At 39.9% G+C, this 18,606-nt stretch overlaps 2 protein-coding genes across 5 annotated transcripts in view; one reads left to right on the top strand and one right to left on the bottom strand.

Moving 5' to 3' along the window:
- The first annotated feature begins 526 nt into the window (after nucleotides 1–526).
- Nucleotides 527–7,948, top strand: HPF1 (histone PARylation factor 1). The gene is made up of 8 exons (XM_088528111.1): nucleotides 527–598; nucleotides 1,405–1,564; nucleotides 2,216–2,402; nucleotides 2,724–2,822; nucleotides 3,980–4,130; nucleotides 4,440–4,527; nucleotides 5,162–5,334; nucleotides 7,677–7,948. The coding sequence occupies exons 1-8, from the start codon at nucleotides 545–547 to the stop codon at nucleotides 7,806–7,808; spliced, it is 1,044 nt and encodes a 347-aa protein (XP_088384237.1). The 5' UTR covers nucleotides 527–544; the 3' UTR covers nucleotides 7,809–7,948.
- A 3,515-nt stretch (nucleotides 7,949–11,463) lies between these two features.
- The window catches only part of CLCN3 (Cl-/H+ antiporter 3), a 52,506-nt gene continuing 45,363 nt past the window's right edge, over nucleotides 11,464–18,606 (bottom strand). For 2 of the 4 annotated variants that reach the window (XM_088528123.1, XM_088528124.1), the window contains 4 exons: nucleotides 18,163–18,561; nucleotides 16,271–16,487; nucleotides 14,192–14,267; nucleotides 11,464–12,509 (listed from right to left, as the gene is read on the bottom strand). In XM_088528123.1, the coding sequence (XP_088384249.1) occupies nucleotides 12,351–12,509; nucleotides 14,192–14,267; nucleotides 16,271–16,487; nucleotides 18,163–18,561 (851 nt within the window). In that variant the 3' untranslated portion in view covers nucleotides 11,464–12,350. The remainder of the gene's footprint in view (nucleotides 12,510–14,191; nucleotides 14,268–16,270; nucleotides 16,488–18,162; nucleotides 18,562–18,606) is intronic. The other 2 variants (XM_088528125.1, XM_088528126.1) reach the window with 1 other exon arrangement.

Raw genomic sequence — 18,606 nt, 5'->3', positions numbered from 1 at the left:
GCAGTCCTGAGCTACAGGCTCCTGAAGAAGGAGAAGGGCTGCGGCCTTCTCAGCGGGTCTGTCTGGCATCGGGTGCATCCACAGACAGACCAGCAACAAAGGATTAAAGGCAGTCGTCACCTTCCCCTTCACTTGGCCCTCACCCTTCAGAAAAGCTTTGATTCTTGCTCTAACCTGACATTAAGACAACCTACGAGGTACCGTTGTCTGTCTTTCAACCTCGCCTAACCTACCGTTATGTCCTCCGACCTCGTCTAACCGCTCCCGCTCTGGCAGCCCGCGCCGGAGCAGACTGCCCCGGGGGCTGGCGCCGGAGGCCCGAAGCGCGTCCTGCGCTTCTAAACCCTCCCTGTCCCCAGTCCCGCCACCTCGTCTCGTCTCGCCTCGCCGCGAGGGCCCCGCCAGAACGGCGGTTTAACGGCCGCGCGCGGGGGGCGGGGCGAGGCACGCGCACAACGGCCGCCCCGCCCTCGCTGCGCGCTGACGTCGCGGGCGCGACGCGGGGAGCGCGCGCGCGCGCGGGCGGGCTGCGGCCCGCGGCAACATGACAGGTGGCGGGAAGCGGCGGCCCCGCGGCGGGGACGCGGGCCCGGAGCAGGTGGCCGTTGGCGCGCGCGCGGCGGGGGCGGGAGGGGGGCGCGCGGGGGCGGGGCCGCGCCCAACGGTCCCCGAGCGGCCGTTGGCGGCCCCGGAGGGTGAGGGGCCGCGGAGCACCCCCCGCCCCGGCTCCGTTGTGGTGCCGTTTGGAGCCTGCCGTTGTCCTGTCCTGGCAAGAACCGGGCCGCTTGTTCTGCTAAATTTGTGTGGCTTTCTGGCTTTTGGCTTTCGTTATGTTTTTATTATTGAGCCCATTTTTGTGATAGCTGAAGGGTGGGGTGTGTGGCTGGGTAGATGGCTTCCCCCCCTGCTTCAGGTAACGCCACAGTTTAGGATCCTTGCCAAGTGTTTTGCTGCTCAAAAATAGCCCAGTTCAGAGCAGAATGGTTGCTCCAAGGAGAGGTTGGGAGCATTCCTCAGGCATCATTTAATCAGACGTGACAAAATATTGTCCCTGCTCATTGGCCAGACTTCAAAGAGCCCGCAAAAACGTGAGATTCTTGCATGCCAGCTGCTGTGTGATTGGAAATGGTTGCCCTAAAGTAACCCAGAGCTTAGGTTAAACTTTGGGCTTGCTTAGTCCTTTGCTTGATCGGCGGGCAAGTGTTTCCACGGGCCCCCTTGGCTTATGAGCAGAGCAGTGCTCTGCTGTCTCCTGCCCTGCAGGAATGTGCCTCAGATAGCGCCCTGCTGAGAGGCTTTGCCCATACTGTAGGCAGAGATGCTGTGATCTGTGTATATGTCACTTTAAATAATGCGTTGTAGAGTTGATAGAAAGCAGTTCACGGAACATTTGTTTATCTGCAGTGTGAAAAAAACGGCGATGTCAAAAAGAGAAGGTCAAACCAGGCAGATATTCCTGATCTTCTTCGCCAAGAAGCAGAAGCCTGTTACCAGCTTAAGCTGCCTGAAGACTTCTACCAGTTCTGGAAGTTCTGTGAGGAGCTGGATTCTGAGAATCCAAGTGGTGGGTGTTTTGTGTGTGGGCGAGGGGACAGGGGGATGGGGACTAACTTCTTTTAACCATCAAGAACAGCCTGAAGTTAGCAAGCAGGAAGAGAAAATTTGTTCTAATGCTGCTTCAGTTTTCAGCTGAGATGCAGGATAACTTCCATGAGTGCAAACAAGAATTGTAGAGAGATTCATGCAGATGTTAATCAAGCTCAAGCTTTCTGAAATAGCTTTTTAAGTCATGTAATGCAGGGGGATTAAGTGTTCTTTAAAAATGTCCTTCTCGCAAGTATATTCAAAATAGCCAAAATAGAACTCAAGTTCAGCTATATCAACCCAAGCTTCGACTTTTCTGTAAAACTTACTTGGTCAATGTATTATATAAGATATCCCTGAAGCATGAAGTTCTGTTTCAAAGGAGAGTAGTATGTATAAAAAGCAGTTTATTTTCACATGAAAAGTTTAACAGCTTAACTCTTGCATGAAATTTACCTCAATTTTATTAAGGTAAAGACTTTCCTTTGCTGGTAAACAGTACGTTTGACTTCTTAGATCTATAGAGGCTTCTGATAATTGATAGATTCACATATAAAACTTATGGTCTTCTGCAGTAAGAAGACCATATGTACTTGCCAGAAGGTGAAATAGTTCATGCTTTGCTTTACAGATGCACTTGTGTCAAGTGTTGGACTTAAACTGGTTGGACCATATGATATTCTTGCTGGAAAACACAAAAAAGTAAAATCAACAAATGTGGATTTCAATCTTCACTGGAGATTTTTCTATGATCCCCCAGAATTCCAGACTATAATTGTTGAGGATGGCAAAACCCAGTATCACATGGGATATTTCAGGTATTTTAATTAAAACAGGCTTTTGCTCTGATGTAATTGTATGCATTTTTTCTCCTCCATATTTCTGATGAGACAGAATTTGAGCTGTGCACTATCATCTAGTGAGAATTTTTCCCTTCTGTAATGAGATATATTAATACATGTGGGTTGATGTCTTTATTAAACACAGTCGCAGCATTCAATACACTGCAGCTGAAGAGTAGATTTTTAGATACTTGTTGGCCTCCCCCTGCTCCAGGCATCTTAACTTATTCATCTTTAACTTTGAGAGGGGAGCAATGGGCCCAGCCTGACTATCTGTACGTACCTTTCCACAAACAGGGATGTGCCAGATGAGCTTCCAGTGTGGGTTGGTGCAAATGAAGCTAAGAAGAGCTGTGTGATTTCACAAGTTGGTGATAATGCATTTGCTGCAGTCAAGTAAGGTTCATTTTTACTTACTTGTAAAAAGTAGCATAGAAGAGAGAGATCAGTAGATGTGATGTGGGATAATACAACTGTTTTAGGAGTCTTCCTTTCTTGAGAAAGTCTTAACTTATTTCCTAATACTGCTAGCAAGCTTTAAAGTACTCTTTCACATTCAAGAAGCCTACAAAAGCTTTTTTGTAAAAGTGAAATAAACAACTGTTAATTATGCACTTCTGTACATAACTCTATATATCTGTTGAAAAGACTAGAAGAAAGAGTCTCTCAATATAAAATTCCTACCTGGTGTTTTGAAATACTTCTCCCCTTTTAACAGCACGGAACATAAAGATGTCAACAGAAACACATGTAAAAGACAAACATGGTGTTTCTTAGTGGTGGAACTAGGGAAAAGGCATCTCAAACAGTGGGGATTAAACGTGTTGCTAAATGAGTAACAGCTAGCTCTTGTTCTTGCCTCTATATAAATGCAGTTAACTAATATATGTAAAAATAATGTAAGGAAGTACCATTGCTGACCTGGGAGGATAGCACTTATGCAGACGTGTAAGTCAGAACGATCCATGAAGCCCTGCATGCACGTGTGTAATAAATATACACAGCAGAACTGGAGTTCTCTCATTTCATGATCTGTCGGTTAAAAAAATGAAAGCTTTCTAAGGATGGATGTGTGTTAGTAAGTGGAGAGCAGGCTGAGGAACCGCTCCTGCAAAGCACCTTGTCTAGAGCAGAATAGCCAAGAGTGTTTGTTTGGAAAGCAGTGTGGTGAACCAGATATATGTGTATAATGTGTGGAATAGATGACAAATGGTGAATGAGGCTCTCAAGCAGCAAACAAATTCTGAAGACAGAAAAATGTTCAGCTATTGAGTTCGTGAGAATCTTCAGCACCTGCAGGTTGCATAAGCTACGTGGTATTGCAAACACAGATAGAAATGCCTGCATACTGTCCTTGACACCTTTTTTTTTTTGCGGGGTGGCAGGGAGAGGAGATGGGGAGGGACTTGAATAGTTAAGCCGTCCGTGTGTATAAATAAACCTGTGATTACTAATCATCTTTGGAAGATTTGCGAGTTTAGTGATTAGAAGGCTCTATGTTTTGCTTTTGTTTTATGGTAAGCTCTTTTAAGAAATGTTTCTTCTGTTCACAGATTGTTTTTGTCAAAAAAACTTAAGGAAGTGACCGATAAAAAGAAAAATGCTGTTTTGAAAGACATAGATGAAAAGCTAACAAGAACAGCAAAAGAACTGGGTTATTCTCTTGAACAGAAAACCATGAAGATGAAACAGAGAGATAAGAAAGTATGACTCTTGATCCACTTAAAAGTCCTATACTTTTTTTAATTGACTTTGTCGTTTTTTCCCTTTCACTTTGCAAAGAAGTCTGCATGTAAGAATGTCCTGGAGCTACTCACCTATCTAGACAGAACTTCGGGAGAGAAAATATTAATATGTTTGTTTCAAATAAAGGGACTAAATCAAAACTTTTACTCTTGCAAACCATAACCTGGCAAATAAGGCATTGAACTAAAAAAGCAGGGCAAATAGTCTAAAATACGAGTTGTTGTGTGTCATATATCACTAACTTACAGTACTATTTTCTTGATTTAGGTAGTGACCAAAGCGTTTCATGGAGCAGGCCTAGTTGTTCCTGTAGACAAAAATGATGTTGGATATAGAGAACTTCCTGAAACAAATGGTAAAGATTTTATGTACTACATTTTATCTTAAGAAAATAAACTGCAGTCACATGTATGCTCTGGGAGGAAAAAAAAAACTGCACCAATATTTTTTTCCACTTGAAAAATATCGGCAGTGCTAAGTGAATAGCAAAAGTCTTAATCATCACACTTGAGCTCTGGGTATTTTCTTAAAATAAACTGGTTGAGAATCAACAGAAAACACTACATCTGAAATAATACTTCCTAAAGTAGTAATAAAGAAAACTCTTTCTATTGTCTTGGCAGAAGAGAGAGAGAGTTTCTGCAGCAATATGATAAATAGATCCAAAGAACTGAACTACATTCAGGGACTTGGGGGTGCACTGATTATTTTCTCCCTCTCTTCCTAGTTTTGTTCTAAGCTCAGTCAGTTCCTTGCTGCAGTTTGCCCCACGAGTGCTTGTTCCCACTGAGGGAACTGAGGTAGATAGGTGTGGACTAGGAATGAGCAGCAAGGGGAGAGGTTATTTCATCAGTTACTCGGGCAGTGTCTTTTTAATCTTCATGTAAGTGTGACACATGCAGTATATCTTTGTTTTAAAGTACACCTTTAGTGCAATATTAAATTTCTGTTACCTAAACACTTAAGTATTTCTGCTTTTGGTGTTGCAGCTAATCTTAAAAAAATTTGTAAAGCCATTGTTGATGCTCCTACTGATGATCAGAGACTAAAAGCTTTTGCACCCATTCAAGAAATGCTCACTTTTGTCCAGTTTGCTAATGATGAGTGTGATTATGGAATGGGATTTGAGCTGGGCATGGACCTGTTTTGCTATGGATCACATGTGAGTACTACAACACTCATACTTCATGATACATGTGTTATTTTTTGCATGGATTAGGAGTTGTTCTGTATATTGAAATTATTCCCAGCTCATCCAACTGTCATCACTAGGAATTCTCCTGTGATGGAGGACTACGAGAGTATTTATGGAAAACATTAATGACAATTGTATTTATGACACCATTCCATGTTTTAATTCTGTAATTGGAAGCAGTCCAGAAGCATTCAAGTAGTTTGTGATTTGGCACACATAAGACAGTGAGTTGTTACTAACTTGCTAAAGATACAGAGCATTTAGTGTGGATACAAGCAGTATGTGTAGCCTCCTTTCCGCTATCCTATTACTTGTACTGGCACAAGCACTCATGTATGTAACTACATCAGAAATCTGATCCATCCCTGAAACAGTCTGGAAGGGGGAAAATAATTGGTCGCTAGATTGGTTGCTTCTGTACCCTTCCTGTGGGGTGCTCGGAAAGGCTTCCCAGCGTTTGCAACTGCCTAAGTTTCTCTAATGGTTGTTCCATTTTAACACAGAGTAGCATGAGCTGCATGACTTGCTAGTGATTAATCACGTGTAAAGACACCATGGCCCTATTGCTGAAATGTCACGTCTGTAATAAATCTAAGGCTAGTAAATGCATTGAGAATAAAAGTTCCACTGTACATACAATACGGATGGCAGTGAAAACACTCAAGGAAAACCTCTCAGTAAAAATAGTATTGACTAAGGGACTCTCTGAACTTTAGCTCAAAAAAAACACCATTAAAATAATTACTCACTGAAATATGTAAAATTCAGTGCTCTGTCTGTCCCTGTTAAATTATTAATGTGTCATATTACCCTGCCCTCAGCTGTCCCCCAGCATCTTAGCATCTGTGATATATTATCCAAGGATAATACTCATAGGAACTTAAGGAAAAATTTCTTAACAGAAAGACAGAGCCCTGGAACAGGCTGCCCAGAGAGGTTGTGGAGTCTCCTTCTCTGGAGATCTTCAAACCCGCTTGGACGCAGTCCTGTGCCACGTGCTCTAGGTGACCCTGCGTGTGCAGGGGGTTGGACTAGATGATCTCTAGAGGTCCCTGCCAAGCTTATGGATTCTATGATTCTATGCTTGTGTGACAATACTGTTCCAGCTTCCTTGGTTCTTTCCCATGTCTGGCGAGGCAGTGAAGGAAATAGTTACCTCAAACTTGCTGAGTAGGGAGAGGTCAAAATCTTTCTTCACCCATACGGCAATGTGAGACTATTCATTGGAAGAGTGGCAGTGGCAAATTACATCCCTACAATATCGGGACATGGCCTTATCTGTACCCAACAACTCAGTTTTGAAATGGCTGTAACTTAGCAGCTACAACTTTCAGAAAATGGAAACCTTTGTTTTATATTTTAACAGACAGAAGCAGAAAACAATGTTTTTTGTATGCTAACAACACAATTATTTAGCGGAGTGATGTGGTGATCAGCAAAAATACTGGGACTACAAATTTACCAGCTGTAGATCCTTACAGCTGCCTTCCAGTTCTGACTAGATCCTAGCTATCCCCCTCCTTACGGAGAAAGAACAAATGCTACTATTCTAGCTGTAGCCCAAGAAACAGAAATGGGCTTAACCTCTCAATCCTCCTCCTGAGATGGTGGGCATATTTGTACAATAAGCATAACATGCTAAAAATGTTCTGGCTTAAATACATTCAATTTTTTTATATACTTTAAATGGTTACTTTTTCATAGGAAGAACTACTGTGGAATATGATGGAACTCTAGAATTTAGGCAACTGCTTGGCTTAGCCATGGCATCTTTTGTATGGCTGAAGTAGAAACAATATCCATCTCTTTCTACCCCAGTCCAGAAAAATACAGTACTGCTAAACATCCTTGTCAGGGTTTGTACCCTTCTTAGAAGAGAGGGAAATACACAGAGCTTGTCCTTACTGGATACAGGAAAAGGGGCTGCGTGTGTCTCCTTTCAGCTTCTCATGTGGACAGGATAGGCCAGGCTCCTCCACCGCAGAGCACAGAACTAGAGAACTGGTCCAAAGTGTTCAGCAGGGCTGTTCCTGTAAAAGCAACACGCTCCACATGGCAGTACAGGCCTTGGTATGCATGCAACTGTTACCTCCCTGCAAACTGAGCAGCACTTTACAAAAGGCAGTCTGTTTTACTGGGCCTACACAAGTGTAGTACAAGCCTCTACAGTGCTTTTTCAGGTGGGGTTGAGAAAGGAATTTAAATCCGGTAAAGCTTAAGGATTATGCCACTTTCTAACCCCACAAATGAGACCGCTGAGTGAGACAAGATTTTTCTTCTTTTTTTTTTTTTCCTCTTTCATTTTTTAGTACTTTCACAAGACTGCAGGTCAGCTGCTGCCTCTTGCTTACAACCTGCTGAAGAGAAACCTCTTTGCTGAGATTATCCAGTCGCACTTGGCAAACCGGAGAGAAGACAATGTGGACCAGCTTGCACTGTGAGCCGGAGAACATGTCTATAGGGCAGCCCAAGCACATGAACGTGGGTGTTTTGAATTGTTCAAGTGGGATTTTCCTTGTTTTGTTTCTGTGTTTTATATGGAAATGCATCCTGTGTGGTGAATAAAGCTTTTCTAAATAAGGAGACTCCTCCCCGTGCTTGCTCTGCCTCCTGTCCACACCTGCAGCAGGGGGCTGAGGGTGAGAGGCAGCCAGCACACATGCACATGGCTGGTGCAGAGGCTGGGCCACCTTCAATTAGCTCAGGGACAGTTTGGCTCTCCTTAACTGCCCTGGGCTGCCTCTGAAATAATCAAAAACTCAGCAGGACTAACAAAGCTCACCACAGTAGCTTGCAGTGGTGCTTTAGCATCACTGATGAAAAGCACTTTTAATACATATACTAAGCAACCCCTTTCTATATACCTACTAGAGGAATGTTACTCAGAACTGAACTTCCTATCTCTTGCTGGCATTAACAGTACACATTACCCAAACTGTGATGTACTGCTCCAGTGCTCTTTTCCTTCTTTATTGCAATATTTAGTTGTTAAAGCTACTGTTTGAAGTAACAGCCTGAGCAGTGATGGGGAAAAAACGCATTTTTTTCATATTCAACAAGCCAGCCACATGGTGACTTGACTACTGGAGTAATTTATGTGTCAGGACTAATGATCATCGTTGTTAGAAAGATCAGGGGACCCTGGGAGAAGGATCTAGCTTTAACAGGGGCCCTGCTCTTATCAAAAGCTTGTACTTGTACCTGTCTCTTCCTACAATTCTGTATGAATTTCAACGTTATGCTACATAAGTTGCATCAACTGGACCATCTTTTCTTTTCCACTACCGTAAGCATACAACAATTCCCTTTAGTCAGGCATGAAGAGAAGCCTACAGACTCATTCTCAGCCCAGCATTCTGCACTTCTGCACATTAAAAAAAAACAGAAACATCTCTTCGAGAATTCAGAGGGTCTCTTTCTTTTCCCATTTATTTTTAATCTTCCAACCAGACTTTCACATGACTGTTGATTCAGAGGACATTAATTGAAAAGTAGTCACTTTCAATAGCGTTGTTTAAGTACGAACTCAAATCTACAAGAATGAAGAGCTAAGTCTGGGTATTCTAACTTTCTTGATGAACATCTAAATGCCAATACTACCTGAAAAGAATGCTGATGTAAAGGATACGTTACGAGTATGTACATTATCAACATCTGTCGAACGTAACCCCACAATAATTTCTCTTTCCAAGTGGGTAAGATGCTAAAAGTACATTTGCCATCTGAAATGCAGAATTTACTGAAATGCCTCCTTTTTAATGTAATCACAAAGCTAAATACAGTAAGAGTTCAGTAAATTTTAAAAGAGTCAAAAAAAAAAAAAAAAAACCTAGTGCTGATGTGTTGGCTAACTAGATCAATCCTGCATTTCCCCTAAAATTCCATCTTTTTTTCTTCATTTCTTAGCCTATAGTCACACTATATATGAAATTCCTAGGTGTTAATCGTTCAAAGAAATAAATAAAGAGAAAACAACACAACTCTTTTTTTGAGGAAACATGGAATTAAAGTCAGAACAATAAATGATCATACAGAAATTTTTAATGTTTATGATTAAATCATTACAGTAAGGAGAACTTTTACTGTAATGATAGGCAGCTCTACCACACTATCATAAATAAAAACATTAAGATCAATATTAAATACAGCTCTAGGCAACATCACAGATTAACAAATTATGCATTCTTCATGAACCAGTAACTGAACAGTTGTAAAAAATGCTGACACTTTCCCCCTCCCATCCACATTTTTTCAAATTAGTAACTTGAGTAAGGCTCTGGAAGGTTTAACACTAGAAAAGAAAACTTTTGTTGAACAGCACAGGCACCTGTACACGAGTGAGAGAATTGCTAATGTATGATTACCAGAAGAGGTTTTAAATGTCAACGGGGAAAGCTTAGCAGCTCAGAACAGTAAACAGAGATGCACAATATCAATGCAGTACTTGGGTTCTCTACTGAAATTATAAAACACAGCACGAGTGTGAATTGTATTTCAAACCAGACACAAAGTCTGTAGAATATGGTGCAAATTCATACAATACACACACAACAGTGTTTTAGCAGGAGGAGGACAGCAGAAATGGCAGAGGTATCAAACTGATTTAAAGCAATTTGTATACGTGCAGCACACTGACAATCTTCCACTATAGAAACAAGCTTCAGCCAGTGGCAATCAGCATCACAACTTCCAGGGCTGCCTTCTCTAAGTGGGCCAAATGCTGTTCTTTGCAAAGTTTCCTCAAATTTACATGGTGTTACAGAACAAGTTTCAAAGCACTAGCCTTGACTTCACTTGGAAGAATAAAACTAATTTCGCAAACATTTTTGCAAAATTCGAGTTTTAACATTCTTCACTTCTCTGCTTCAGTTTCAAAACATTTTTTAAAAAATAAGGGGGCTGACCACAACAGGCCCACTGGGCACTCCATAGAAATGTTATGCTTCCTACTGTTGCAAGTTGGTGCAAGAGATGAAAAATAGGTCGCATTTTTATACTTCAAAAATAGGTATAAAGAACAGAGTACAGCTATTATTCTAGAGGTTGCCAGTAATCCCAGTAATTTGTGCACATTAGTTATACTTGGAGATGAACGCATGCCAAGTGCTCTGCCCAATAACAACCTTGGAGATTACTGTGATGAAAGCCTCAGAGATACCTGGAATTATACACAAACTGACCATTTATATTTGTGCAGTCCTATGGGCATATTTATCACTATAAGGAAATTTTATCTAAACCCACATTATCAAACGAGATTTTGGCAGCTGTATTTCTTATTTTTCTCCTCCCTGTTTTAGTTTCATGGTATAGCATGTAATCTTTTTCTTTGCATGTCTGGTGGTAGGTTTTTTGTGTGTACACGCGTGTGTGTGTATGAAAATATGAAACCAATTCATGTGGTGCTTGAAAGAGTAAGGATGTTAGGGATCTGTCAGTTACCCTGCCGAGGCATGTCTCGTTGCTGGATTTTGAAGTCCAGGCAAGGTTTCAAGTACTGGATTCCGTTCTGCCTTCCTGGCCATCTTTTGCGACAACCTAACTTTAACACGGCTACGTACCTGGGAGAAAAAATGACAACCAATCTAGTAATTCCAGTTACTATTCTTCCTATTTTATTTTTAAAATCCTGCAGTTTTTTTTTAAATAACATTTTAGTAGTACTGTTCCAGTTATCCATTAATAAAGAGGAAAAAAATAGAAAAAAAATAGTAGATTTTAAGGTAACGGCAGTGAAAGTTAGGTTTGAAGATGATCTTATTTGCATGTTGGATCATAAAGAAGCCATTTCTTTAAACCCTTCATTTAGTTGTAAACATTTGCCCAATCCTCCATTACTTGTAGAGGATTATGAATTATACTATAAAATCACATTAAAAAGGTAATTACTTATGCGAGATATTAACTGATTTGTATTTAATATTTTTTTAATCCATAAAAATATAAATAAAGAATGGTAAAACTTCAAGAAAAATCATATACATTTAGTGCAAGTTACATTTCTTCCTACTGTGTGTCAGCAGTGGAACATCTTTTGTGGAGGAAAAATAAAAACGAAAGTGACTGATCTCATATTTTATGGAGAAGAAGGTAAGAGGGATATCTCCAGTGTTGTAGCATGCAATTTTTACCAGATACACGTATACAGAATTGTTCCAGTTCTTAACTATTAGTGTAGCAGTATTTTTCCTTATACTGCACAACATTGGTATATATAATAGTGTTTTCAATCAGTACAAAAATTGCATAAGACCAGGTCACATTATTGATATTTTCTGCAGCAAAAACAGTATTTTTCTCTGAAACTCTAGTTTCACCTGTTTTTCTTGTATCACAGCACACAGGCTGAAAGATGCCTCGCACGGTTCTTGCAAAATATTACTTGTTCAACCTGTTTTTGTCGCAGTGGATCTGTACTGCCCCAAGCATTTCATGATGTACAGACTACATGTTTAATGGCACAAGGAAAACCTCCCTTCTTGTGATCAAATCTCAGTAACTCACAGTACGTCTCAATATGAGAAACTACTGCTTCAAAAGGGCACACCAATTTTAAAGATGCTTTGTTACGGCTCAGGAGAGAGAGAAATAAAGCTCTTCTGGAATGTAGAAAGGTGATGTGTAATAACTATACATTTCATGAGTTAACACAACAGTTTTCAATGGTAAAAAGGGCAAGACCTTTCAGTCTCCATAGGATGGCTCAATTCGGAATGATCCCTCCAGAAACAGGGACTAGTAACACATCTCTTCAATGCTGAAGTACCGGGCTGGGGCTGGAGAATTGCGCCTCCTCGCAGGGCTCCTCGCTGCACTATCATGGCAGACCTGACGTCTCGGGATCGCATCCAGTGCAGGAGAGCAGCTCTCCCTTCCCACGCTTCCTCCTCGCCACACGCTCCCCCAGACCGACTCCTGACTTCCAGCAGCACCGCGACGCAAAAACCCAGCTCTCGTTTCGGATTTTACAAGTATACCCCAGACTAAAGTGTTGTGCTATTCAACAAATGAACCTCCTCTTCCGTCTCCTCTCTCTCCTCAGCTATGGGCTTCAGTTGAACATTATTGAGGCGGGGTCTTGGTTTGCCGTCTGGGCCATATGCCGGAGGATATCTTTTTTTGTTATAATGCCAAGGAGGCGCCTGAAAAGGATAAGAACACAGGTATTAATCCATACAAGAAAACAACCAAACAGAACAAATCTGTAGCCAAGTCCTTTTTGTTGACAGGAGTACAGCAAAAGTAAACAGCCTGATTTTCTTACTTAAACAAAAACATTTTATTAATCAAAATATCGAGTAACCACCAGTTTGTTGAAAGACAGCAATGCTGAGACATCAGATAGGATCGTCTCGGACAGCTGTAATCCATTTTTAATGAAATACAAATAACATGAGTAGAATCCAGGACCATTTTTATTTAACTTTTTGTTTCTATAAAAATGAAATTTTCGTCAGTGTATGCCAACAAAAAAGTAACAAAGAGGGACAAAGAAAAAAAGAGGTATGAAGAAGTGATATTGATCCCATTTCATAAGGGAAGCCTGTTCCAACCTATCAGAAGGGACAAACCACTTGATGGCCCAAAATTTTAATATCAAATTGAACTCCCTTCCCGCCTTTTTTTTAAATGTAAAAATCTTTCCAAGGTCACACCACTGGATCAGACAGTATTTTCATAAGAGCACACTGTACTGACCATGCAACATATCCAAAATAATTTAGAGTTAACTAGGTTCTGAAGTTCACAGCTGTTATAAATGGTAACAAAGTTTTCATATTATAATTTAGATAGTGTGCTCTTATGTCAGGGACTTAGTTTTTGTTACAATTATAACTGTGCCATATCAAAAAGGAGTGAAGCTGTCCAAAAGGATAATATCACAGGAGAAGCAAAGAGCAGAACGAATGAGCTGCTGCCCTTGTTATTCTGGTTAGTACATTTTGTTTTCTCTTATTAAAGGAGGCATGAAATACTTGTGAAATATTAGCATAAAATGAGAACATAATTAGCATGTTTTGCACAAAAGCAGCTAAACTTGGTGGGTAGGTTTAGTAGTGATGTGGCTATTGCAGAGCAACCAGTGTCCGAATTAAGACAAAGTCTATCTTATAACTAAGGTTAGATCACAACATCTTGGTTAAAGCAACATCTAGATTCTAAAGTCAACAGTAAAAAAAATACTAACAGGGCAATATAGTGGCTAAAAATATCACTACACATTTTGTGTAGGGGTGCCTTAACTGCTGTAGGTAATAGCTGCATTGTAGGGCATTACAGTGCAGATCTAAAAAAATATTATTTTTAAAAAAGTATGGAGATAACAAGGCTAACAGGGAAGACCTAATATTGCCATACATTAAAAAAACATGCTTGGATTTGCTTGTCAAAAGATGCAACACTTACTTTGCTATTTAGCAGCTACTTAAAGCTGGCAAGATCAGAAAAAAAGAAGAAACTGGATTTATACAAAAATCAATCTGTACAAGGGGAAAAATATTCCTAGCTGTGTGCTTTCCCATCTGGCATAATACAAAAAGAACAGATGGACCTATGTGATATCGAGAACAAAATATCAGAAAGTTTATCATCTCTACCATTTACTTTCTTTTAATGTTGTGACTAACAGTGCACCTGTATTAACAGCTTAAAATCTACAAATGTATTTGGCACATTGTTTTGTGATACGATTTCTTGAATGCAAATTTTTAGTACAAAATATTTCATTGTTCAGCTGAAGTTATAAGAGCACTGAACAGTTCACAAGTTTCATGCTTCCTGACTTCTAATGTGTCTAATTATGAGATCTGATATATCTAATCACCAAGGGTTCGACGTGCTGCTTTAGTTGCTCGAGATGCTCTAATATGTTCTTCTTTGTGATGATCCCCAAGACAATCCTGAAACACATCATGTTATGCTAATAACTGTGTGTGAAATCAAATAAAAAAAAGTTCCAATAATAATGAGAAAGGTTTAGCATACAGCAAAACTAAAAAATAAAAAGACAAAAAAATGCCAGAAAGTTAATGAGACTGTTAAATGAAAAGTGATTGGAAAATCAGTACCATTCCCCAGCACTGACCTTTACGTTTTTAACACAGAACAGAACTCAACTTTGAACAATCCCAAAAGGGCAACTTGCTCATATGAAGTGCATATGAGGGGAAGGATACTTCACCCCTTCTTCCCATATCCACGTCTTTTCAGCTTTTAAAACCACTAAAATTGAGATATACTTAATTTCCCCTTTCATATGAAAGGATTGTCCATAATTTAACCTCCCTTAGTAGATGGACTTGGTAACAGCACAAAATCACAACAGTTGAACTGCACTACAGAGCAAGGTATCTGGTGTACCTAGGAACAAACATATTCAGAGACTTCTCACTCAGGACAGTACAAACCAAGAGCAACTCCTTGGAACTGATATTCTGGTATAATATAAAGAGTCAGGCTCTTTCTTTACATATCCCTACATCTGCCACCAGCATCATTTTTCTGCAAACTTCCAATTTCTAAAAGGATGTCAATACTCAGGCATAAAGTCAACGTATAAGTGTACATATCAGGATGTTTGAGCACATGGTCCACATGACCATATTCGCCCTAAGCATTTACTATTTGACCTTGTTGTAACGGATGGTGAATGCATGAAGAACATGTATTTAAGTTGCAGGACGACAACAAATATGAAAGTTAGCAAGCAACAGATTAAAGCCATACATACTTGCTGCTATTTTATCACAAAATAATAAAAACATACAGTAGGATTTGATATAATTTTTAACGGTTAATGTTTCTTTGGAGTCAATGTCATCGGTGTCGAAGTTTGTGTGCTCAACCACAATAGAAAAAACATAATAAAAACAAGATCAGATTAAATATTCCTTACTGCAGTTTTACCACCTCAAACTTCTCTCCTAAAACTATGAATAACTCCTTTCCTGCACTATCTTCTATAGGTCAGATAATGCTGCCTTTTTTAAAAGAAGCATTTATGCTTCTGAGAACCTCCAACTGCCATTCAGTATATGGTCAACTGACAGACGCAGTCAAGAGGGAAAAAAAAAAAAAAGCGAATTTAAAACACTTTTGATTTTAAAATACATCAGAATAAACAAACTTGCAAATCAGTGCAGTATTTAAATGTTTAAGACTTACAGCTGTCTACAGCAAAATAAAGCAAGTCCCACACGCATTTCAGGATTTTAGTATTTGTCTCATAGTCATTTATCCTAAATATGAGTCTGCAGAGAATAATTCATCCCTCATGCTCTAAAACCTATGCTAAAGGATTGCAAGATATTATATTATAATCTGTGGTAGTTAGACACCAAGTATTTCACAAAAGAGATAAAACGAAGGTTAAACAAAGGAACAGCTCCTCCAAAAGAGTTCTGGCAGGGGGGAAGGCTTCCCAAACTCAGACGTGTCAATAGCTTGGTGACAATTACAGTCACTGAACTCCAAAGGGGAGGTACTAAATAGGTCACTTTCTATCTTCTTTTGTGAGTGATATTTAATAGCTGATATCACATTGCCAGGGTATATTTAAGAACCAGGAAACACTGGGCTCATACTGCATGCTCCACAAGGCTAAATTTCTGTGGGGTCAGCTCTCTCTCCCCCAGGTGTGACTCACACACCTCAAACCAATGCTAAGTGAGGGCTAACTTTTAAAAGAACATCTTAAAATGACCGAGACCACTGCCTGTTAGGTAAGAGCACAAGAAGGAAGTGCAATTTGAGAGGGACACCACCACAGGATCCTCTTGTCCTACAGTTAGGGTCCTGAGTTGTAGCACCAAAACCACAGGCTCAAATCCCATCAAAGCTCTCATCCTGGATATGGAAGCTATTGTGTCTAAAAAGGGAGCTGTATTCCTGCTCTTCTACTCACCCGTTGTGTGTTACAAGGCACTGCCTCAGACCCAGCTTCCGGAAAATGTCCACCACGATTTCCATGGGTGTGTGGTCTGTCACGGTGAAGGGGCTCATATCAAGAATGCTTCTAAGCTTCAAGGGCCGAGGGCTCTCTGCTGGAAGCGATGGGGTATGCTGGGCAAAACAGACCCTGGAACTGCCCACAATGCCCTCCTGCTTCTTTCTAGCACTTTCTTCAAGAAGAAGAAAAAAAAAAAGGGAAAAAGAAAACAAACAAGAGATGAGACTTTACATTCTTGGATGACTTGCTTCAAATCGAAAATTCAAACAATACTATTAGGCTCTGTAGATGTCAATATTCTGACAGTCGATATTCTGATATTCAGATGCTATTCTGATTACTTCCATAACCATCACTTTGTCTGCCCCATGCAGCTTTAGCTATTACTGTTTTCCCTCCAATAACTAACTTAATAAATAAAAAGGAGGAAAGACTTCAGAATTAACAGACAGGAAGTAGCTAAACAGCTGCTGAAGGAATTGCCAAGGAAAACGCCAATCGCAAGTGACAGCTCCCACATAACTATGCCAATGAATACAAGGCAATGGCTGGTTTACAATGGCTTCTCATTCCTGATCCCTCTGAAAGTGCTTTTTTTCTTGTTCATATGAATTCATTAACTTTGACAGGATCATCTTTCCTTTTCATGCCATCCTCACTCTGCGACAGAAGTGCCCGTTCCCTGCACTACCTGTTTCTCAGAACGGCTCTCAGGCTAGTCAGGACCCCAAGCACTGTGCACTTTGAGTGGCTGAAACGAGTTTTACCTGTGAAGGTGTTGCACTAGAATAATGTTCTACTACCGCCCCACCTAATAGTAAGTAAAGGAAAATTTAACACAGTGCAATGCCTAACAATTTCCAAGTTTTGGACATTGATATATGTCCTGTAGTATACATGGGCTAGATTGCAAAGAAATCTTTTACTGACATAACCAGCATTTTTAAAACTTTTTTTTAAAATACATTTTTCAATACAGGAGTTTTTTGTCTACTTGTGTCTATTTCTCAAGACCACAAAGTGTCTCTGTTAAAGGAATACTTGTTATATACAATCTAATGAGTTATAATAAAATCAAGTAGTTTAATATACAACATCTATCATTCATTTCACGCACCCAATTATATTTTTGTAACAATTTCTTACATTTTTTTCCTTTGATTACAGTATACATTCCTACATCCCACTGAAAAAAATATGTCAGGATACAACAGCATTGTCACAGTATCATATTAATATCTACTCTAAGAGGGACAAAACAGGACTTATGTACTGATGTGCACAGGGCTGAACAGACAAATTAGAAAAATAAAATAATAATTCACTCACTATCTCTTCGTAATACGGTCTTTGTTATTTTAAAGACAATAAATTAAAAAAAAAAGTCCAAGTGGAACACAGTATCGATTTAAATTGAAAAATCATGTGGACAATAACTCCATCAGAATTTGGCCTGCTCTGAAGAAGGTTAATGCAATTTCACTTGAGAAAAATACCGGTACAAGCCATAAACACTATGTGCATGGCACATATAAAATGCACCTTCAGTTGTCCTGTTTTTCTTCTCAAGAATCCAGTACTAGACACACAAGAAAAACTAGACTAGATGATGTTCCAGCCTGCTTCAGTATGATAACCCTTATTTTTATGACAGAGATGGTCATTTTCTTCACACCAGAGACTACAATTGACAATAATCAATCTTCAGGAGAGGAACAGACATCAAGCAAGGTATCTGGACCTTAAAAACATGGCACAGTCTAGAATACATATATATAATTTCTGGTTTATAGTATCAATTACTTTAAAGTACAATATACAATCATATAATACTGGAAGATAATTACCTATTGCAATAGTTAAATCCCTTCTTAGAGCAAAGCCCACTAGTCTCTGTGATTCTTTTGACATAATGACAGGAAAACCATTATAGCTGGTTTCATTTATCAAGTTTTCTATATCTTCAACGGTCATATTATCCTGTGTCAGAACTGCCAAAGGTGGATCACTTCTTCGAGGTCTCATGACATCAGCAGCCAGCGTCGTGTGAGTAAATTCTTCCTTTGCATCCAAGAAAGGATATCCATTCAGTCGGATATGTGCCTCGTAGATGCCTTCCCGACCAAAGGCATCTCCTACCCACTTACTGGTCATGACTGCAGCCATTAGTGGCACAATGTACTCTAGCCCTCCTGTTAGTTCAAAAACAATAACTACCAGGGACACAGTCATCCTTGTCACCCCACCTGCAAGAAAAAACGGCAGTCAGTAACATGCTCCTATCGGGTAAT

Source organism: Tinamus guttatus, unplaced genomic scaffold (genome assembly GCF_059628265.1).
Source record: "Tinamus guttatus ecotype Peru unplaced genomic scaffold, ASM5962826v1 Tinamus_guttatus_pri_ptg000301l, whole genome shotgun sequence".
Lineage (NCBI taxonomy): Eukaryota > Metazoa > Chordata > Aves > Tinamiformes > Tinamidae > Tinamus > Tinamus guttatus.
This window is presented reverse-complemented; position numbering and strand designations above follow the sequence as displayed.

What these genes read in the sequence shown, in the direction of transcription:
- HPF1 (XM_088528111.1), top strand. Translation starts at nt 545, where the DNA reads ATGACAGGTGGCGGGAAGCGGCGGCCCCGCGGCGGGGACGCGGGCCCG. An exon ending in TATCACATGGGATATTTCAG is followed by an intron (nt 2,403 to 2,723) that starts GTATTTTAATTA and finishes TTCCACAAACAG; the next exon opens with GGATGTGCCAGATGAGCTTC. An exon ending in AGAACTTCCTGAAACAAATG is followed by an intron (nt 4,528 to 5,161) that starts GTAAAGATTTTA and finishes TTGGTGTTGCAG; the next exon opens with CTAATCTTAAAAAAATTTGT.